This window comes from Monodon monoceros, unplaced genomic scaffold (assembly GCF_005190385.1).
Source record: "Monodon monoceros isolate NGI ecotype Baffin Bay Population unplaced genomic scaffold, NGI_Narwhal_1 Super_Scaffold_4, whole genome shotgun sequence".
NCBI classification, from domain to species: domain Eukaryota; kingdom Metazoa; phylum Chordata; class Mammalia; order Artiodactyla; family Monodontidae; genus Monodon; species Monodon monoceros.
Window position 1 is genome coordinate 54,343,308 of NW_021703781.1, and position 16,201 is coordinate 54,359,508.

At 41.6% G+C, this 16,201-nt stretch overlaps 1 protein-coding gene across 1 annotated transcript; it reads left to right on the plus strand.

Moving 5' to 3' along the window:
• The first annotated feature begins 3,118 nt into the window (after positions 1 to 3,118).
• On the plus strand, positions 3,119 to 5,485 carry LOC114909005 (male-specific lethal 3 homolog). Its single transcript, XM_029245852.1, is given in 3 exon segments — positions 3,119 to 3,139; positions 4,148 to 4,461; positions 4,685 to 5,485. Coding segments are annotated over 3 exon segments (1,119 nt in total). The 3' UTR covers positions 5,469 to 5,485.
• The last annotated feature ends 10,716 nt before the right edge of the window (positions 5,486 to 16,201 follow it).

The following is a 16,201-nucleotide window of genomic DNA, read 5'->3' on the forward strand; positions in this document are numbered from 1 at the left end:
AAGTTATTTATGTAGCTCTGGAATAGGCACTCGTCTCCCCTCCCCCATTTCTCTGCCTCTCCTAATCCATGAAAGCCTTTTGAAAGGCTTTTGCACTTCTTCAGATTGGGTAGTTTCACTGATTCTGGTTTACTGATTAACTGGACTGTAAACAGGCTTCAATAAACAGCTGCTTATAACCCTTTGATTCCCGGAGAATTCTGAGAAGCTTGGCCTGTCCTTGTTCCCTATGTTACAATATAGGAAAGGGTATTAAAATAGAACACTCCGTCCTTTTGATCCATTCTACATCCTATCTTTCTGAAGCACAGCTCTGTCTTGTCCCTTTTCTCCTCAAAAATCTTCAACAGATACCACTGAGAAAATGAAAGGTGAGCCCCAGGTTGGGAGAAAACAGTTGCCAATCATGTATCTGACAATATATCCAGAATTAATCAAGAACTCTTACAACCCAGTAATAAAACAAACAACCCAATTTAAAAGTGGGGAAAAGATTTGAATAGACATTTTATTCAACTAAAGTAGATATATGAATGACTAATGAACACATTAAAGATGTTCAACACTATTGGTCATTAAGGAAATGCAACTTAAAACCACAATGAGGGCTTCCCTGGTGGCGCAGTGGTTGAGGGTCCACCTGCCGATGCAGGCGACACAGGTTCGTGCCCCGGTCTGGAAAGATCCCACATGCCACGGAGCGGCTGGGCCCGTGAGCCATGGCCGCTGAGCCTGCATGTCCGGAGCCTGTGCTCCGCAACGGGAGAGGCCACAACAGTGAGAGGCCCGGGTACCACAAAAAACAAACAAACAAAAAACCAAAAAAACAACACAATGAGATATCACATCACATCCACTAGAATGGCGGCTATAATCAAAAAGACACAATAACAAGTGTTGTCGAGAATAGGGAGAAACTAGAAACCTCATATATTGCCGATGGGAAAATAAATATTGCAGCCACTTTGGAAAACAGTTTTGCAGTTTCTTAGAAGTTTAAATATATACTTACTATACAATCCAGCAATTTCCTAGGTATCTACCCAAGAGAAATGAAAACACCTATCCACACAAAAACTAGTATGTAAATGTTCATAGCAGTATTATCCACAATAGAAAAGTAGAAGCAATCTAAATATCCATTAACTAATGAATGGATAAACAAAATATGGCATATCCATGCAATGGAATATCATTTGACAATGAAAAGGAGTGAAGTACTGATACATTGTACAAGATGGATGAACCTTAAAAATATTATGATCAGTGAAAGGAGACACAAAAGATCACATATTATATGATCCAATTCATAGGAGATGTTTAGAAAACACAAACATAGAGAGACAGAAAGTAAACTAGAGGTTGGCTAGGGCTAGGAGTGAAAATGCAGAGTGACTACAAATGGGCACAAGATTTCTCCTTAGGGTGATAGAAGTGTTCTAAAATTAGATTGTGGTGACTGTACAACTCTGTAAATACACTAAAATTCACTGAATTGTAAATGGGAAGCAGATGAATTTTATGGTATACAAATTATATGTTAATAGAGGTGCTTTTAAAACATAAATAAAAATAATTAAGTACAGCCACCCAAAAGTTAACTATGAATTTACCATACAACACAACAATTCCACTCCTGGGTACCTACCCAAGAGAACAAAGACTTGTACACAAGAATATTCATAGCAGCATTATTTGTAGTAGCCAAAAAGTGGAAACTACCCAAGTGTCCACCAACTGATGGATAAATAAAATGTGGTATATCCATACAATTGAACATTATTCAGCAATAAAAAGGAATAAAATACTAATACATGCTACAACATGGATGGACTTCAAAAACACCATGTTAACTGAAAGGAGCCAACACAGAAAACCCTCTTATTGTATGATTCCATTTATATGAAATGTCCTGCAAAAGTAAACTTACAGAGACAAAGTAAAATAGTGACTTACTAGGGCTGGGAGTGGAAAAGGAGATTCACTGTAAATGGGCATGAGGGATCTTGTTGGAGTGATGAGAATGTTCTAAAACTGGGTGATGGTGATGGTTGCATAACTTGGTAAATTTACTAGAAATCACTGAATTGCACACTTAAAATGGATGAATTTTATGGTATGTAAATTATACTCCAATAAAGTTTTTTTTTTTTTTAAACAAAGTTTCAGTGGAATTTCATGCACTAGAGTGTAAAATCCAAATGCTTCTGCCTGGTTTTCAAGTCACTCCTACCAGGTCCAATTGTGACCTCACTCCAGTGCAGCCCCTCTGCAGTGCCTACTGTCTTCCGAGTATGCCCTCATCACCTGCTTTCCTGCTTTTGCTTATGTTCTTTCCCCAGGTAGCTTAACTCAGCTCCAAACCCTGGGTCTTCCTCATGTCCCCTTGCAATTGCTGTTACCATCAGTCTTTGTATCTCCAATCTTATGACTTTGCCTGTTATGCACTTATCCACTGTGCTAGGTGTTAGGTGTTAGGATAGAGCGCAGCCCTGCTGATGCATTGTTCCTGCCCCCCCAGGATGATCGTCAGCCTCTAGCACATAGCCTGGCATGGGGGCACATTTGTTGAATGAATGAATAGACCCATTGTTGACCTTTCCTCTTGCATCCTCCTGCACTTCAGCAAACTTTTCCAAGGAAATCCTATGCTTTTCTCACCTGTCAGTAAAGACAGCTATCAACTCTTGGTTATACTGGGTGAACAAACTATAGCAAGGCCAGTCTGGCCCACAGATGGTCTAGAGAGTTGGCCCAAGACCAGTACCAAATCAGCAGTACCAGAGTAAAAACCACAGGATTTTGCACCCACTGCTAAAATCCCAGAACTTTCTGATGAGATCCTGACACCCCAGGTGGTGAGGGCAGGCATCAAGAGAGAAAGCTGAAAGGACATCACTAATGCTGTTACACATTAAGCCCTTGATCTAGGACTGATGAAATAAAATTTATATTTTAAGGCAGGACAAGAAAAAACTAAACATAAAATTTTCTCTGTGTGTTTGTTTGGACCTCCTCCCTCCCTCCCTCACGTGCAGTGTGCATCCACATTACACATTAACCAGAGCTCCTCAAAGATGGGCCTGCTCTACAGTAAAGATCAATTTTTTTCCTAGCAATGAAACTTCTTAAAAGAAGAGTGTTCTTTCCCAGCTCTGTAGGGGGTCGTGGCGACTTGCTGCTCGCTTTGCACGTGCTTACGTGGACCATGTATCCTTGGTGAACTTTATGTAAAATATCAATATGTCATTTTGAGGTACAATCCTTTGTCTCAAAAACGTATGTGACTGTGCCTTAGATTCCTAACAGGTGGAACGGTTCTCAGAGCTTTCTAAGAAAATGCTTCCCGGAATGGGCATCATCAGAAAATCTACAAACAACAAATGCTGGAGAGGGTGTGGAGAAAAGGGAACCCTCCTGCACTGTTATATATATATATATTATATATATATATAATATATAATGTATCTATAATATATATAATATATTATATATATCAATATACAGCCACTATGGAGAAAAGTATGGAGGTTCCTTAAAAAACTAAAAATAGAACTACCATACGACCCAGCGATCCCACTCCTGGGCATATACCCTGAGAAAACCATAATTCAAAAAGACACATGTGGCGCATGCTCCGCCCACCCCGGAGCCTCACCCTCCGCCACGATGAGCAAATAAGCGCCAGAGAGGGCGTGAAATTTAAATTCCACTCGGGGAGAAAGTGTTGTGCTTCGAGCCTGACCCCACCAAGGCACGAGTGCTGGACGATGCCAAGATTGTCGATGTTATTGTTGGTAAAGACGAAAAAGGCAGAAAGATCCCAGAATATCTGATCCATTTGAATAGTTGGAACAGAAGCTGGGATAGATGGGCAGCTGAAGATCATGTCCTTCGTGACACTGATGAAAATTGGAGATTACAGCGTAAACTGGCAAGAAAAGCTGTAGCTCGCCTGAGAAGCACAGGAAGAAAGAGGAAGCGCTGCAGGTTGCCAGGTGTGGACTCTGTCTTAAAAAGCCTCCCTGTTGAAGAAAAAGATGAAAATGTTGAAAACTTAATAAGCAGTTCCTCTGATGACAGTAGTGAAGAAAAGGATGAAGAAATAAGTGAAGAAAGTGATATTGAAGAAAAGACTGAAGTGAAGGAAGAACCAGAGCTGCACGCAAAAAAGGAAATGGAAGAAAGAACAATAGCTGTAGAAATCCCTGAAGTTCTGAAGAAGAAGCCTGAGGACGATTGTTACTGTATCAACAGGAGGAAACGGTTAGTGAAACTTTCATGCCAGACCAACATCATAACTATTTTGGAATCGTACGTGAAGCATTTTGCTATCAATACAGCCTTTTCAGCCAATGAGAGGCCTCATCACCATCAGGCTATGCCACACGCCAACATGAGTGTGCATTATATCCCAGCAGAAAAGAACGTTGACCTTTGTAAGGAGATGGTGGGTGGATTAAGAATAACCCTTGGGACTTCCCTGGTGGCGCAGTGGTTGAGAGTCCGCCTGCCAGTGCATGGGACACGGGTTCGTGCCCCAGTCCGGGAAGATCCCACATGCCGTGGAGCAGCTGGGCCCGTGAGCCATGGCCGCTGAGCCTGCGCGTCTGGAGCCTGTGCTCCACAACGGGAGAGACCACAACAGTGAGAGGCCCACGTACCGCAAAAAAAAAACAAAACAAAGAATAACTTTTGATTACACTCTCCCATTGGTTTGGCTCTATCCATATGAACAAGTTCAGTATAAAAAGGTGATTTCGTCCAAATTTTTTCTTCCGATTAAGGGAAGTACCACAAACGCTAATCGGAACCCGGAGGATCTCTCTCCAAGCCCACCTTTGTTGAATCCATCCACGCCACAGCCCACAGAGAGTCAGCCAACTACAGGCGAGCCAGCCGCCCCCAAAAGGTGCAAAGCCGAGCCGGAAGCCTTGCAGTCTCTGAGGAGGTCCACACGCCACTCTGCCAATTGCGACAGGCTGTCTGAGAGCAGCGGCTCGCCTCAGCCCAAGTGCCGGCAGCAGGACACGTCTGCCAGCACGCCCAAGCTGTTTCTGCACCTGGAAAAGAAGACGCCTGTTCATAGCCGATCATCCTCACCTGTTCCTCTGACCCCTAGCAAGGAAGGGAGTGTGGTGTTTGCTGGCTTTGAAGGCAGAAGAACTAATGAAATAAATGAGGTCCTCTCCTGGAAACTTGTACCTGACAGTTACCCCCCAGGTGACCAGCCACCTCCACCCTCTTAAATTTATGGGGCGCAACAGTTGCTGCAATTGTTCGTGAAACTTCCAGAAATCCTTGGAAAGATGTCCTTTTCTAAGAAGAATCTGAAGGCTTTACTGAAGCACTTTGATCTCTTTCTGAGGTTTTTAGCAGAATACCATGATGACTTTTTCACAGAGTCTGCCTATGTTGCTGCCTGTGAGGTGCACTACAGCACGAAGAACCCCAGGGTGATTTATTAAGGTTTTGATGGTTCTGGAAGAACAGTTTCTCTATCTAGCTTTGCGCTCTCGGTCCCCAGTAAAGAACTAGGGAGTTGGTGGGCCTTCCTTACAGGCAGAGCGAATGCGATACCCCCGTTGGGGTGCTGTGGCGGGCCCATTTGTTTGAGCTGCTTACCTCCCGTAGTTATTTCTGTTATGGATTACTTCCTAGGTGCCTGAACGGCCTCCAACATGTGACCCTTGCCATGGTACATGTCATCTGTGACGGCGGGAAACGAGCAGCTGTGTTCACAGTGAAATGTTCACGAAAGTGTGTGTAGGTTGGGCTGTTTCAGTAGACAGGAGTTACTTGTTAGCAATAACCTCATTTTTTTAGTTATTTGTTAGCATTAAACAAAATCGTTTTGCAAGGCGTTTTCATTCTTGTGATTAGGCTAAGCAACAAAACATTAGTTTTGCTTGGAAACTGAAGAGTAGTCCCAGAGTATTTTAGAGGGAGTTGATATTGATGGCAAAAGAATATTTGCAGGTATACATTTGCTTGTTACAGTTCCTTTTCTATAAAACCTTATTTTTGGTGATCTAAATAAAGCATTGCCTGAATGTTTGAGATTTTATAGCTATACTCGGTTGTGTAATGTTACAGTTCCCTTTCTGTAAGATGTTATTTTTGGTGATCTCAAATAAATCATTGCCCATCTTGTTGGAAAGAACCAAGAGAGAGTTTTCAAAAAAAAAAAAAAAAAGACACATGCACCCCAATTGTCATTGCAGCACTATTTATGATAGCCAGGTCATGGAAGCAACCTAAATGCCCATCGACAGATGAATGAATAAAGAAGATGTGGTACATATATACAATGGAATATTGCTCAGCCATAAAAAGGAACAAAATTGGGTCATTTGTAGACATGGATGGATCTAGAGATTGTCATACAGAGTGAAGTAAGTCAGAAAGAGAAAAACAAATATTGTATATTAACGCATACATGTGGAATATAGAAAAATGGTACAGATGAACCAGTTTGCATGGCAGAAATAGAGACACAGATGTAGAAAACAAACGTATGGACACCAAGGGGGGAAGGGGTGGGTGGTGGGATGAACTGGGAGATTGGAATTGACATATATACACTAATATGTATAAAATAGATAACTAATAAGAACCTGCTGTATAAAAAATAAATAAAATAAAATTCAAAAATTCAAAAAAAAAAAGAATATGCTTCCCGGGTTACAATCTTCAGTTTGGCTTGAATAAGATTCCCCCTTTTTCCCCTCTTAACTTGATAATTAATTGAATTTTTGTCAACAGGACAATATCTACTGTCATTATTGAAGGCTTGGCTTAGTGGTCCCTAGATAGTCCCAAACTGTTCCTCTACAAAAGAATTCCCATTTCTCTGGTAAATGTGTCTTTAGTTCTTATGGTGACCTCACTCATGCTAAACAGATGACACCCATTCTCTAGGAGGGGGATGTACCCTCCCTGCTTGTATGAACTTCAGGTTGTTGTAAACAGGGAATGCCCTCTGTACATCAGGGCTGAGATTGACACTCCTTCCCTGGAATTTCACATAGAGTACCAGAACATATGCCCTGAAGCCAGAGGGCATACAATGTCTCTCAAAGCAACCAGAAGTAGAAGGAACTTGAGTGTCAGTGGGATATAATATTTTTAAAAAATTTTTTATAGCTTCACTGAGATGTAATTTACATATAACACTGGTACATTTAAGGTTTACAATGTGATGACTTAATACATGTATGCATTGCAAAATGATTACCACGTTAGGGTTAATTAACACTTCCATCATGTCATGTACTCGTGTATGTGTGTGTGTGTGTGTGTGTGTGAGATGAGAACATTTACAATCTACTCTCTTAGCAACTTTCAAGTATATAATAAAGTCCTGTAAACTATAGTCACCATGCTGTACATTAGATTCCCAGAACTTATTCATCTTACAGCTTGAAGTTTGTACCCTTTGCCCAACATCTCATTTCCTCTACTCCCCAGCCCCAGACAACTACCATTCTACTCTGTTTCTACGAGTATGGCTGTTTTAGATTCTACATATAAGGGAGATCATACAGTATTTGTCTTTTTCTATCTGGCTTATTTCACTTAGCATATGCAGAGATATACAAGTTCAACTCCCTCTTAGGCCATTTGATCTTGGGCCAAATAATTAACTTCTATAACCTCAGTTTCCCTCTGTATAGGATGGAGAAAAAACAGCTCCTTCCTCATGAGTTGTGCGACTCAAACAAGATAATATACATAAGGCCTTTTGCATGGTGCCTGGCACATAGTAAGGGCTTAATAAATATTATTAGCAGTATTAATAGTAGCAGCAGCATTAAGCATCTATCTACTCTGTGCTAGAGACCCGGCTAGGCGATGGAGATACAATTCATTCATTCAATATATATATTGAATGTATCTAAAGGCTTTACTTGTATCCTTATTTTTGATATAGAATAAAACCAACAAAGATCTTTGACCATGTGGTGCTTACATTGCAGTGAAGAGACAGATAACCAAGAGTGAGAAAAGCAGCTACTATCCTAAAGATACAGACTAGCGAACAAGCACAGCACTAGGGGAAGAGTGATGTAACCACATAGGCCATTGAGCAGGGTTACCTAACCTAGCTTTGGGGGGTCAGGGAGGGCTTGCTGGAGGATATGTGGGAGTTGAATCAGATCAGAGAGTCCTGTATCCTCCTGGTAAGTATAATAATGGCCCCCAAAGGTGTCCACAACCTAATCCCTGGAACCCATGAATATGTTATGTTACGTGGCAAGAGAGAATGAAGTTTGCGGATGGAATTAAGGTTGCTAATGAGCTAGTCTTGAGATGGAGGGATTAACCAGGTGGGCCCAGTGTAATCACAAGTGTCCTTATAAGAGAAAGAGGAAGGCAGGAGGGTCAGAGTCAGAGTGATGAGACGTGAGAAAGGCTCAGTGGGCCGTTGCTGGCTTTGAAGATGGAGGAAGGGGCCATGAGCCAAGGAATGCAAGCAGTCTCTAAAAACGACAAAAGCCTAGGAAACACATTCTCCCCGGGAGCCTTCAGAAAAGAATGCAGCCCTGTCAACCCTTGCTTTTAGTCCAGTGAGACCCATTTCAGACTTCTGATCTCCAGAACTGTAAGATAACAAATCGGGGTTGTTTTAAGCCACTACATTTGTGGTAATTTTTTACCTACAATAGGAAATGAATACACCCAATACCTTAAGTCTTGGACAGAGCTGGGGCTCTTGGAAGTCAGGGAAAGCTGGAGCAGAAAGCTCACTTGTCTGACATCCTCCAAGGGTCTTGACTCAAATCTTGGGAAGCCAGCCCTGCAGAGCCTTGTTTAGGCAAATGAATCAAACGTCCCAACCCACACCTTCAGTAATCTTAGTTTTAAAATTTCTTTCTATCCTCCAGCAGTAACTCTGAGATTCTGCAGTACAGTCTCAATGTAATTTAAGCCTGCTTAATAAATTATTAGTTGACTGGACCTATAAATGAATCAAGAGTCCAGCTCAATTCAAGTCAGGAAGAACTCTGAGAGCTACTTGGGTTTTAAGGGTTAGGAGAGTGTAGGGCAAAAGGAACCTGGCTGAGCGTGGAGAGTAAGGCAAGTCAGTCCTCGGGACAGATCCTCCAATTCTTTGCCTGGAATGTTCTTCTCTCAGCTCATCTGATACTTCTGATATTAGCACAATGGTGAACTACACATGGAGGCCTTCCCCTGATATCTCATCTAAAGAGGCCTCCCCTGGTTATGCTCAGTCTTTTTTTTTTTTTATTTTTTAACATCTTTATTGGAGTATAATTGCTTTACAGTGGTGTGTTAGTTTCTGCTTTATAACAAAGTGAATCAGCTATACATATACATATATCCCCATATCTCCTCCTATGCTCAGTCTTATCTCCTGTTTATTTCAATCAGAATATTTGACTTAGTTTGCCCTTATTTATTTATTTACTTCTTTATTGTCTACTAGCTTTCTCTTCCAGCAGAAGATAAACTCAGTGAAGACCAAGACTAACTTATCTTACTTACTGTTCACCACTAAATCCCAGTACAATGTGCTGGATACATATTTTTTTTTTTTTTTTTTTTTTTTTTTGCGGTACGCGGGCCTCTCACTGTCGTGGCCTCTTCCGTTGCAGAGCACAGGCTCTGGACACGCAGGCTCAGCGGCCATGGCTCACGGGCCCAGCTGCTCCGCAGCATGTGGGATCTTCCCAGACTAGGGCACAAACCCGTGTCCCCTGCATCGGCAGGCAAACTCTCAACCACTGCGCCACCAGGGAAGCCCTGTGCTGGATACATTTTTAAATGAAGGAAGTAATGTATGAACTGAGATCTGAGATCTGAATGAATAGATGTTAACCAGGTTAAAAACGGGAGAGGAGTGTGTGTTTGGTGAGAGTTTTAAGAGGGGTGAAGCTTATTGATCCCTCCTTATAACGCTGACCCTGTAGGAGTCTGCTGGGGTCTGTTCTTGAATTTCTTCTCTTTATCAGCACTTAACTCCAGATGGTCTCATCGACAAATCCCACTATAAGGTGATGACCCTCAAATTTATATTTCTTGCTTCTACTTCTCTGAACTCCAAAACTGTACTTCCAGCTACGTACCTCATACCTCCATGAGGATTTCTAATAGGTACCCATTCCTAAGGCCACTAATCCCCCCTCCAGCCCCTGGAGCCAGACAGAGCCTTACAGATACAAACTGTGTCCACAAGTGACACCAATCGGTGATGGGTCAATTGGATGAGGAGAAACCAACCGTGTCCCCAGCACTCCCTTTTCACCCTCCCCTATTTAATATTTCCTCAAAGCACTTTTTACCATCTGACATATTGTATATTTGTCTGTTTATTGTCTTCTCTCCCTATAAGGATATAAGCACCTTGTGGGCAGAGAATTGATCTCTTTTATTTTCTGATGTGTCTCTAGCAATTAGACTGGGGCCTGGCATGTAGTAAGTTCCACTAAATACTTGTGGATCAGTGAATGATTGAATGATTAAATGCTTTTACCCACATAATCCCATTTGAACCTCACCTCAATCTTTCTTGAGACCATTATATTCCACTTACATATATGAAGATCCCTAAAATTTAAATGATTTTCCCAGCTCATATAACGTATAGTTAGAAAATCTGGAGATTACATTAGCTTTCTGACTCCAAAGCTTGGTGCTTTCCATAACACCGAATGCCTCCACCACGTGGGCCTGGTTACATCACAAAAACTGCCTCTAATCTGGCTTCCAGTTCTTTTTTTTTTTTTTTTGTGGTACACGGGCCTCTCACTGTTGTGGCCTCTCTCGTTGCGGAGCACAGGCTCCGGACGCGCAGGCTCAGCGGCCATGGCTCACGGGCCCAGCCGCTTTGCGGCATGTGGGATCTTCCCGGACCGGGGCACGAACCCGTGTCCCCTGCATCGGCAGGCGGACTCTCAACCACTGAGCCACCAGGGAAGCCCTACTGCTATGTTTTTTCAACAACATTTGTAGAGAAGGAAAAAGAGTGTAACAGAAACAATTTAAACTTAAATGAAATTTATATTTTCAAGATTATTGGGTTGATACCTTTTCAAAGTGCATTTATCTGCCCTTTGCAGTAAGTTTCATTTACTCATCAAAACCCGCCACAAAATCAAAGCTGTCAGTGTCTCTTATGAAAAACCATGTGCTCCTGATGCTCCAAGGCTGTGCTGAGCTCTTTGTAATGCTCTTCTTTTTTTCTTTTATTTTTCTTCCTGAACTCTTCCTTTTGCAACCTCCCTGCTATTCTGCCTTCCTGAATGGCTTTCTCTATATTCTCTGATTTTCATCAGTGTTCCCTGCCCGCAACACCCTATATGCTTCAGGACTAGATAGAAAATGACAAATGATTGGAGCTTGACCTCTTTCTTACATAAATGGAGCTTGGAAGCAATAGGTTCAAGACCAGTGTTGTGCTCATCAAATGGCCCAGGCTCCTTCTAGCTTGTTGCTCTACCTATCTCAACACACACTTAACTTATTGTCCAGACAGATGTTCCAGCCCCATTGTCACATTCACAATCCAGCCACCAGGAAGGAGCACACCTTCTTCCTTCAAAAGCAAACTTCCCACCCTCATACCCTGCTGGTAAGAATGGATAAATGAAATGTGCCAGATACATATTCAGCAATAAAATGAAATGAAGTACTGATCCATGCTGAGACATGGATGAACTTTGAAAACATTATGCTAAATGAGAGAAACCAGTCACAAAAAACCCACATATTGTATGATTCCATTTACATAGGGTGTGTGCATTATATCTCAATAAAGTTGCTTAAAAAAATAAAAACAAAAGCAAACTTTCCACAGTTTTACACATGACTCCCACTTACATCTCATAGGCTAGAAAGCAGTCACATGGTCATGCCCACATGCAGGGAAGCTAACAGATGCAGTCTTTATCCCAGCCAGCCAGCCATGTGCTCGGCTAAAAAACCAGAGGTCCTGGTATATATAGCACAGGGAACTATATTGAACATGTTGTAATAACCTATAATGGAAAAGAATCTGAAAAAGAATATATTTTATATATATATATATAACTGAATCACTTTGCTGAACACCAGAAACTAACACAACATTGTAAATTAACTCTACTTCAATTTTTAAAAATCAGAGGTTCTCTTACAGTAAAAAGAGAGGACAGATATTACAGAACACTGACCATCTCTGACCCATCCTTTGTCAGACCTTGTACCTTGTCCATCCACCCGCAGAGGATCACTGCATGTACTTCTCAGGAACATGACACTTAATTTTAGGTAAACTGATCTCTTTCCCAGAATCTGTGCAGGGATGTGTTGGCTCTGTGTTCTCATATATTTTAGGTCAAAATTCTCTTCATTTGGCAGCCATTCTTCATAGTTTTGTTTTATAACTTTTGCCTTGTTAATAGAAGGTGGAAGTTTCTTTTTTACTTTTTGCTCTTTTATTTTGCTTTCAGTTGGTTTCAGGACTTGGAAGTGAATTCAAAATGCCCCTTCCCTGCTATCTTTAACTGGAGTTTGTCAGAAGAAATATTCTTGAATATGCTTGCCCCTAAATGCAACCCTTCCGGGGTTTCTTCTATTTTTGGATCTAGCGGGACCTCCAGGATTGGATGTTCACGGCTCTCTATAAACAGCTGCTCCTCCCGACCAGATGAACTTCCCTCAGAACTTCGCCCCCCAACACACATTATCTGCTCCAGTCACGTCTCACTTGTCAATAACAGTTTTGTATAATCTGGGGCTTCCCTCATGACGCAGTGGTTGAGAGTCCGCCTGCCGATGCAGGGGACGCGGGTTTGTGCCCCGGTCCGGGAAGATCCCACATGCCGCGGAGCGGCTGGGCCCGTGAGCCATGGCCGCTGAGCCTGAGCGTCCAGAGCCTGTGCTCCGCAACGGGAGAGGCCACAGCAGTGAGAGGCCCGCGTACCGCAAAAAAAAAAACAAAAACAAAAAAAGTTTTGTATAATCTGTAGAGTGCTGTGCACATGTCAGTTGCATTTATGTCCCATATTGCCTTGACTAGGATGCCTTCCCCCTTTGCCCCTTCCTCAGGGCCCTCAGGTGCAACCCGTTAAATCTAAATGCCTCCTGTTTGCCCCCAAAGCAGCTCTTCTTGGGATATGGCGCCACCTGTTGCCCAAGTTGAAAACATGGGAGCTGGTCGAAATTCTCCCTTCTCATTCACCTTCCGCGTTTACTCACCCTCGAAGCCCTGTCACTTCTTTGCTGCCATCCTCACCACGCTTCCTGCTTCTCCCCTGCACAGCCACTGCTTGGTTCTGCGCTCCTTCACCCCTGCCTGGACCGGCCCTGCTGCCTGGAACTCACCCACGCCAGCTGCACACCTCGTGCTCTTCCTTCAACGCAACCACGTCGCGCCTCCCGCTCGCCCCTCCCTTCTACCCTTCAGACCCTTTATTGGTTTTCCATTCTCCTCGGTTAATTCCAAACATCTGTCCCGGAAACAAAGCCCTCCAGCACCTGGCGATCACTGACTTTCTCATCTCTCTTCCCTAACACCCTTGCTTCCTGCTGGTTTTGCCAAACAATGAGCAGTCTTTCAAAAGACTGCATTTTTTCCCCTCCAATTTTAAAAAATCATGGTAAAACACACCAGCATAAAAGAGTGTTTAAACAACTCCTCTCCCTCCATTTGGAAGCTAGCTGACTCCTATTTGTGCTTCAAAACCAAGTGCAGGCATCATTTTCTATAAAACTTTTCTATTTCTTACCTCTGGTCTGACTTCTGTGGTACCTTTCTTGTGTTTCCTTAGAAAACTCTGTGCGTACTTCTCTACAAACATAGCATTATGCTGTCACTTTTGGTCTATTTGTTTGTCTTCCATGATTAAAGCATAAGGCCCTTAAGACCAGGGACAATGTCTTCTTTCTGGATTCCCAGTCCTTAACCTATACTTGGTATATAACAGGGATTAAACAAATTCTGAAGAGCAATAACAAAAAATGAACTATCTCCTCTCTATTCACATTTTGTTGACCTTATAACAGGGCAGGAAATGACTCACTGGAATTCCAGAAATCCAGGCTCTTCCACATGCTCCCACTAACCCTGCTTCCAACAGGGCAATTGTTGGTTTAGTGACACGTTGATTCAGATTGCCCTCTAGCTGATGGAAAACGTGCATGGCATGGACTCTGAATCCGTTCTGTGTACCAGTGTTGCCTAATTTGTCAGTAGCCTGTACCTGTGTGATCCTTACTGCGAGTAAAGAGGTTCTTTCTGAGTTTGAAAAAACTAATGTAATGTGTGTTTACTGATACGACATCATGTGAGGTTAACTGGACCAGTAACAGTCTATGGGTCCAAATGTAGCAGGGGGCAACTATATTTCATTGATTCTAAGGTGCTCTTGATTTCACATTTTAATGTTTCTGAAACAGAAATGTATCTTAAAACAGATGGCATCTTAGATTCAGAGAAATACAACATTATAATAAGAAGTATAAGAGAAATCCAACATCACTATTATACCAGAGAAATATAATAACCAATATTAATTGATTTAATTGTAACTGAGCATGGAATATCACACATTAAAACAGGAAACAGAGTAGAAAAAAAGCAATGAATGGCTAAAAGCTTGAATTTGCATTGACTGTGGGAGAATTTTCAGTGACTTGATAATAAAAACCATCATTTATGAGCCCCTCCTAATTGCCAGGGAAAATACATACATTATCATTAATCCTCACCCTCCTAACCTGGAAGGTAGGTGGTGTTAATTCCATTTTTTAGATGAAGATCTGAGAATGTCTGGACCTGCCCAATGTCACAAAGCTAGAATACGTCAGATATAATCAGATTTTAAAACCTATTACCAAAAAATTGTATAAATGATCTTATTTGCAAAGCAGAAATAGAGACACAGACACAGAGAACAAACGTATGGATACCAAGGGGGGAAATGGGGGGTGATGCTGAACAGGTTTTCATGTGCTTCTTGGCCATCTGTATGTCCTCTTTGGGGAAATGTTTATTTAGGTCTTCTGCCCATTTTTTGATTCGGTTGTTTTTTTTTTTAATATTGAGCTGCATGAGCTGTTTATATATTTTGGAGATTAATCCTTTGTCCGTTGATTTGTTTGCAAATATTTTCTCCCATTCTGAGGGTTGTCATTTTGTCTTGTTTGTAGTTTCCTTTGCTTTGCAAAAGCTTTGACGTTTCATTAGGTCCCATTTGTTTATTTTTGTTTTTATTTCCATTACTCTAGGAGGTGGATCAAAAAAGATCTTGCTGTGATTTATGTCAAGGAGCGTTCTTCCTATGTTTTCCTCTAAGAGTTTTATAGTGTCCGGTCTTACATTTAGGTCTCTAATCCATTTTGAGTCTATTTTTGTGTATGGTGTTAGGGAGTGTTCTAATTTCATTCTTTTACATGTAGCTGTCCAGTTTTCCCAGTACCACTTATTGAAGAGACTCTCTTTTCTCCATTGTATATCCTTGCCTCCTTTGTCATAGATTAGTTGACCATAGGTGCGTGGGTTTATCTCTGGGCTTTCTATCCTGTTCCATTGATCTATATTTCTGGTTTTGTGCCAGTACCATACTGTCTTGATTACTGTAGCTTTGTAGTACAGTCAGACTCAGGGAGTCTGATTCCTCCAGCTCCTTTTTATCCCCTTGAGACTGCTTTGGCTATTCGGGGTCTTTTGTGTCTCCATACAAATTTTAGGATTTTTTGTTCTAGTTCTGTAAAAAATGCCATTGGTAATTTGATAGGGATTGCATTGATTCTGTAGATTGCTTTGGGTAGTATAGTCATTTTCACAATATTGATTCTTCCAATCCAAGAACACGGTATATCTCTCCATCTGTTTGTGTCATCTTTGATTTCTTTCATCAGTGTCTTATAGTTTTCTGAGTACAGGTCTTTTACCTCCTTAGGTAGGTTTATTCCTAGGTATTTTATTCTTTTTGTTGCAGTGGTAAATGGGAGTGTTTCCTTAATTTCTCTTTCAGATTTTTCACCATTAGTGTATAGGAATGCAAGAGATTTCTGTGCATTAATTTTGTATCCTGCAACTTTACCAGATTCACTGATTAGCTCTAGTAGTTTTCTGGTGGCATCTTTAGGATTCTTTATGTATAGTATCATGTCATCTGCAAACAGTGAGTTTTACTTCTTCTTTTCCTATTTGGATTCCTTTTTCTTCTCTGATTGCCATGGCTAGGACTTC